The sequence below is a fragment of the Vigna unguiculata genome, chromosome 4 (assembly GCF_004118075.2).
Source record: "Vigna unguiculata cultivar IT97K-499-35 chromosome 4, ASM411807v1, whole genome shotgun sequence".
NCBI classification, from domain to species: Eukaryota; Viridiplantae; Streptophyta; class Magnoliopsida; order Fabales; family Fabaceae; genus Vigna; species Vigna unguiculata.
In genome coordinates, this window is record NC_040282.1 from 9,470,052 (window position 1) to 9,477,392 (window position 7,341).

The window sequence follows — 7,341 nt, forward strand, 5'->3', positions numbered from 1 at the left end:
AGTGAGCCGGGTTGGGTTGGCTCACTAAGTGATCAATCCGTAGTGGGTCGAGCTGAGTCGGGCCGGATTATCCGTTTTGACAACTCTAATGATTTTAACCTGCTTAAAAACAATATTTTTACCTGTTTATGAATGATAAAATTTAATAGCTAAGTAATAACAAACTACATTACATAATATAGTAAAGTGTACTACATACATTACAAGTGGTAAATATATAACATGATCCAAAAGAACAAAACAAAAATAGTTTGAAAGTGTGCAACATTGAAACATACCAAATAGCTAAACATGAAACTAATGATCTCCTGGTCTACAATCACTGATATGGTCTACTCTATCATCTTCAATAGTAGTAGCATCATTAAGACTTGACACAACATTTTTCAAATGAATATGTTGCAAAATAAGTTTCATATGTTCATCTTTTTGGCGCATACGTTCATTTTGTTCATGCATACGGTCACTCTGTTTGGCATGACTTTTCATCAGTATTCAACTTTTGAATAGTCTCTGATGAGTTCAAATTTTTGCCCTCATTTAATATTTAAATTTGGGGATTTAATTGAATTTTCTGTGCTTAAAGATTGATTTAATTAGGATTTATGATTATTGGATTTATTGAGTAAGTTTGGTAAAAGTGGCGTAAAAATTGATTTTAGTTGCATAAAATATTATTGGATATTCTAACGTTTGTTAATGCAGCTGGAATTTATTTTTGGTCAATTAATAGTGTGATTTTAAAATATTCAAAGTTACAAAATAAGTCCAAAATCAAGAAATTCTGAAAAAGAATAAATCAGGAGCAAATGCACCCCCAGATTTTATTTGCACACTTTGCAAAGTGGACCAACAAAAACCCTGTTCTGCACCCCCAGTTTTCACTAAGTTGCACCCCTCCTACCACTTAAACTCCACTCAACCAGATCATGCCATGTGGCAATCCCCACCTTTTAAAATTAGCCAACCATAAGCTGCCAAGTGTCATAATCCTCCACTCACCAAATTGACCACTCAGATCTTGCCACGTCATCATCTCCTCCATCTCACACATGAAACCCTAACCCTAATTTCCCTTCCACCCACCACAGCAGCCGCTGCCGCCATCTCCTCGCCGGCCACCACTGCAACTCGCCGGAAACAGCAGCCTCCATTCCGGCCACCACGACGCACCATCAGCACCGTGACAGCGCGCATCTTCTTCACTCGCGCCACCACCGCAGACCTGCCACAACTCCGCAGTTCCGTCACGCCACCTCCATTGCAGATCTCCTCCGCGAGCTTTCTCGCGCTTCCACCACCACCATCTTCCTCCTTCGCGCCACCTTCACCTGTAGCAGATCCGACGCACACCACCACGCCTCCGTGAAGCTTGTTCTGCGCACCACCATGGCCACCGCAGACCTGCAACCACGTCCGCACATAGACCAGATCGGAGCAGCGGCCACCACTTCACCTCACAAACACACCTGGACCAGATTTGCGCGAGCAACTTCACCATCTTCATGCACGCTTGCACCTGCGAAACGTCCGCAGCAGCAGCCATTGCTCCGCCACCGTCAAGCCTCGCCAGAGAAGGAGGAGCCGCGCCGTCAGCAGCCGCCGTCATTGCACCTACGCAGCCAAGGAAGGAAGGAGGAAGGAGCAGCAATCCCTAATTCTGGAGAGAGAGTACTCTGCGCCACGTGTCAGCATCTGATAGGACAGTCAAACTGGTCAACTGGTCAACTCTGGTCAACTGGTCAAAGTTAGCAGTCAACTCTGGTCAAAACTGCAAATATGGTTAAATGAGAGGGGCAGAATTGGAAATTGGACAGGAATTAAGTTGCTAATTAATTAAATAAAAATAAAAGATTTTAGCAACTGACAGATAAAGCCCAAAGTCCAGTGAAAGCCTATATAAAGAGGCTTAAGGGAGCAGAAGGGGGGAGAACGAAGAACGGACAACTTACAGCTTAGACACTTAGAACTCTCTGGTTTTGGCAGATACCGTCTCCACCACATCTCTCATTCTTTCTTTTATTTTCTTTCCTTCATATCATCATGTATTCCATCAAAGCCATGGAGGGCTAAGCTTTTAGGGTTGATTCCACTGTAATTTCTTAACTGGATTCTGAGGTTAGATGAATTTATATGTTTTGTTATTTTGATTATTGTTTTGTTATTCTGAGATTATTGAACTCATCACACACCCACACTTATCCTTTTGCACTCCTGGGCAAAATTGAACAATTTCAAAACTTTATTCTGAGATCTTTTATTCCATATTTTTAGTGGATTAAAGAAATGAATACAAATGGAAACAGATCAATCTACTAGAAATCATGTTGTCATGCACAAACAAATGGATAAAATTATGTTTTTCACACATGAGTTAGTCTTTTGAGTTTACAAGATAATCAAATATGAAAGAAAAACACTCAAGTCAAATGTATATTTTCTCACCAAAATTCGCTCAAGTGTTTTGGCTTGTGTTTTCACTCAAAATACCCATGCAAGTAAAACTCTCAATGCTTAGCAAGACTCTAATATTCACAGCTTTCAAAAAACATGCATTCAAAAATCATGAGGACTTTTCAAGGTTATAATGAGGCCAAGACAAAGGTAGGAAAAACTTTAGGATTTGTGTGTTTTTGAAATAGTAGGGAAGAAAGAGTTATGGAGCATAGTTTCAAAAACAATCCTTACTTCTTCTTTTTTTCTCTTTTATCCTTTGTTGCTCTTTTTCAGACAATAATCATTTTTCATTTCAACACTCTGTCATCAACAATTATTTTCCTTTTTGCCATTTTTATAATTTTGTGGGGGAAATACACACCCCCACACTTTATTCTTCAACCAATCTCAACATAATCCACTACCTCCTTCTTTCTCCCTAAGGTAAGGAAAAACATGGTCTTTTTCTTTTTAAGGTTTAGCAATACGCTCAAAACAAGAAAAATAGGTTTAAGCTCAAGGGGCTACCAATGGATCAATGTTATGGTTAGCTTATTTGGCCAAGTAGCTAAAAACAATAAATACCTCAGTCATATCAAATCATGCATGTTCACCTAAGATGCAAAACAACAGAATCAAGCTAAACATTTGAGTACCAACAAGACATGAGCAAGTCACACAAGAAAAATAGGAATGACACATAGTAGTTCATGCTTACAATAAAGCTCAAAACTCACCCGAAGACGATGCCCATTAACTTTAAAAGTTCTTGCTGAGGATTCTTCCTTGATCTCCACTGCTCCATAAGGGAAGACTTCTGTAACAATGTATGGTCCTTCCCAAGTAGAGCGCAACTTACCACTCATGTGACCAAGCTTGGATTTGTATAGTAACACCTTCTGGCCTACCTTGAAATCCTTTCTAGCCACAAGCTTTTGGTCATGGAACTTCTTGGTTTTCTCTTTGTAGAACTTTGAATTTTCATAGGCTGCAAGCCTAATCTCCTCTAGTTCTTGCAACTGAAGTTTTCGCTCATTTCCTGCTTCTTCCAAATCCAAGTTGCATGCTTTCACGGCTCAATAGGCCCGATGTTCAATCTCCACAGGTAGATGACAAGCCTTTCCAAAAACCACCCTGAAGGGCGACATACCTATAGGTGCTTTGTAGGCTGTCCTGTGTGCCCAAAGTGCATCATCCAATCTTGTGGCCCAATCCTTTCGACTAGGCTTCACTACTTTCTCTAGTATCTTTTTAATCTCCCTGTTAGAGATCTCTGCTTGCCCATTAGTTTGGGGGTGATATGGTGTAGCAATGCGATGTGTCACCCCATACTTCTTCAACATGTTCTCAAGTAGCCTATTACAGAAATGAGTCCCCTGGTCATTGATGATGGCCCGTGGTATCCCAAATCTGCAGAAAATGTTAGACCTGACAAAACTCATAACAACTCGAGAATCATTAGTCCTTGTAGCTATGGCTTCCACCCATTTGGTGACATAGTCTACAGCAAGCAAAATATAAGAAAACCCAAAAGAAGGAGGAAAAGGACCCATAAAATCAATACCCCAAATATCAAATACCTCACAATATAGCATGGGTTGTTGAGGCATTTCATCCCTTCTTGTAATGGATCTGGCTGCCCTTTGGCACTGCTCACAATTTTCATATACCCTTTATGCATCTTTAAAAATAGTAGGCCAATATAATCCACAATCCAACACCTTCCTACCTGTTCTTTGTGTGCCATAATGTCCACCAAAAGGAGACGAATGACAGAACTCAAGCACCTGAGGTATCTCGATATCTGGAACACACCTCCTTACGACTTGGTCACTACCAATGCACCATAAGATTGGGTCTTCCCATATATAGTACTTTGCCTCACTTTTTAGCTTGATTCTTTCATATTTGGAGAAGGAAAGAGGAATAGCAGAAACAACCAAATAGTTAACAATGCCAACAAACCAAGGTTCAGGAAACATACCTTTCACAACAGTCAATGCTAGGAGGACTTCATCAGGAAAGTCATCCTTAATAGGAATGTTATCTTCTCCATTTTCAATCCTGCTAAGATGATCGGCTACTAAGTTATGTGCTCCACTTTGTCTAGAATCTCAATGTCAAACTCCTGGAGCAGTAGCATCCATCTGATCAACCTTGGTTTCGAATCTGCTTTCTTCAGAAGGAATTTTAATGTTGCATGATCAGTATAAACAATTACCTTGGAACCAAGTATATACGGTCTAAATTTTCCAAGGCAAACACAATAGCCAATAATTCCTTCTCAGTCGTGGTGTAGTTAGCCTGCGTTGTATCCAATGTTCTGGAAGCATAATATATCACATGTGATAGCTTCCCATCTTTTTGTGCAAGCACCGCTACTACTGCAAAGTTTGATGCATCACACATCAACTCAAATGGTAATGTCCAATCAGGTGGCTGGATGATAGGAGTGGTGGTAAGCGCCTTTTTCAATGTATCAAACGCATCTTTGCACCTCTCTCCAAAGTCAAATGCTACATCCTTTTGCAACAAGTTGGAGAGAGGGTTGGCTATCTTGCTGAAGTCCTTGATAAACCTCCTGTAAAATCCTGCATGTCCAAGAAAAGATTGAACCTCTTTCACAGAAGAGGGGTAAGGCAATTGTAAAATAATATCTATTTTAGCAGGATCTACAGATATACCATTCTTGGAAACAACGTGACCTAAAACTATACCTTGTTCCACCATAAAATGACATTTTTCAAAATTAAGAACAAGGTTAGTTTCTTCACATCTCTCCAAGACTCTAGCAAGATTAGATAAGCAGTGATCAAAAGATGAACCATATACACTAAAATCATCCATAAAAACCTCAATACAATGCTCCAACAAATCTGTAAAAATACTCATCATACATCGTTGAAATGTTCCAGGAGCATTGCAAAGGCCAAATGGCATTTTCCTATAAGCATATGTACCGAATGGACAAGTAAAAGTAGTCTTATGTTGATCCTCTGGGGCAATACAAATCTGAAAATACCCAGAGAATCCATCAAGAAAACAGTAATGAGACTTACCTGCCAATCGATCTAACATCTGGTCCATGAATGGTAAAGGAAAGTGGTCCTTCCTGGTGACCTGGTTTAGTCTTCTATAATCAATACAGACCCTCCAGCTATTCTGAATACGAGTAGGAATCAACTCGTTCTTCTCATTCTTGACCACGGTGATCCCAGATTTCTTGGGGACCACATGTACAGGACTCACCCAAGTGTTGTTAGAAATGGGATATATAATACCTGCTTGTAGCAACTTGGTGACTTCTTTCTTCACAACCTCCATCAGCTGAGGATTCAGTCTCCTTTGAGGTTGCCTTACTGGCTTAGCATCCTCCTCCAAGAGTATTTGTGCATGCAGAAAGAAGGACTAATACCAGGAATATCTGCCAAAGTCCAGCCTATTGCTCGCTTGTGATCTTTGATAACCTGCAATAGCTTTTGTTCCTGCTCGTTAGTAAGCAAGGCAGATATAATAACAGGGAGTTTCCCATCCCTCTCAAGATAAACATATTTCAAATGAGATGGTAAAGGTTTCAACTCCAAAGTGGGTGGCTGTTCCACAGATGGCAACATTTTACTGCCTAAAGTAATTTCAGCCACCTCAGCATCACACTTGGACGCCACAGGTGTATCAAACAGTGACACCGCGTCCTCAACATCACCTGTTTTACAATTTTCTCTTTCGTCTAAAATTGAGCCCGAAATATTCAAAGAAAAATCCAAAGAAGAAGAAAAACCAGATAAAACGTCCAAAAGTCCAAAAGCATAATTGTTCACTACATTACTCAATCAATCAATACAAAACAAAGAATGGTCTTCAATTGGGTGCTTCATGGCTTCTAGCACGTTGAACTGCACCTTCTCATCTCCTACCTCCATAGTCAAGGATCCTGCATGCACGTCTATCTTGGTACGTGCTGTCATCATGAATGGTCTTCCCAAGATAATTGTGGTTGAACTCATTCCTTCATCATCCTTCATGTCCAAGATGTAGAAATCTGCAGGAAAAATTAACTTGTCCACACGGACAAGCACATCTTCTAGCACACCTGCAGGGTTAACTGTGCTACGGTTGGCCAATTGAATGACCACACCAGTAGACTTAAGAGGTCCAAGATGAAGTGAAGTAAAAACAGATAAAGGCATTACATTAATGGAAGCTCCTAAATCTAACATAGCATTGTCAAACTTAGTACTTCCTATAATGCAGGGAACAGAAAACATACCTGGATCCTTACACTTTTGCGGCATTCTGACTGCAGGCTTCTTAATTAAGCTAGAGACATTTCTTCCCATATTCACTACCTCTTTGTCCATAATACGCCTTTTATGTGTACATAATTCTTTGAGAAACTTGGCGTATTTAGGAATTTGTCTTACAGCATCCAACAAACGGATGTTTATCTCCACTTTTTGAAAGTATTCAGGATTTCTTTGTCTAACTCCTCCATCTTTTTAGTTTTTGGTTTCAAACGGTTTGGATAAGGAGGAGGAGGAGAATAAGGAGAATTTTCAGAGGAAGTATTAGGGGATACCAACCTGGAGTTATCACTGGGTGCATGTATTTCAGATGTTGCTTGTGTTGCTTCATCTGATCTTCCTCTTTCATCATTAGGTACAACTTCATTGTCCTTATCTTCATCTTCTTGGGCATCCCCAAGGCCTTGTATTTGCTTACCCGATCTTAAAGTAATAGCACTTACATTTCGCCGGTTGATTACAGTTTGTGCAGGCAAATTGCTCGAGCCTTGTTGAGACTTCATCTGATTTAACTCATTTGCCATTTGTCCAATCTGGTTCTGCAAGTTTTGATTGGTTGCTTCCATCGTCTGTTTCAACTCATTGATTTGTCCCTTCATCATGT

General features: G+C 40.1%; 1 protein-coding gene across 1 annotated transcript; it reads right to left on the reverse strand.

Moving 5' to 3' along the window:
* Positions 1–297: 297 nt before the first annotated feature.
* On the reverse strand, positions 298–1,609 carry LOC114180468 (protein PopA1-like). Its single transcript, XM_028066782.1, has 3 exons — positions 1,520–1,609; positions 1,066–1,404; positions 298–468 (listed from the first exon to the last, which is right to left on the reverse strand). The coding sequence occupies exons 1-3, from the start codon at positions 1,607–1,609 to the stop codon at positions 298–300; spliced, it is 600 nt and encodes a 199-aa protein (XP_027922583.1).
* Between the last annotated feature and the right edge of the window lie 5,732 nt (positions 1,610–7,341).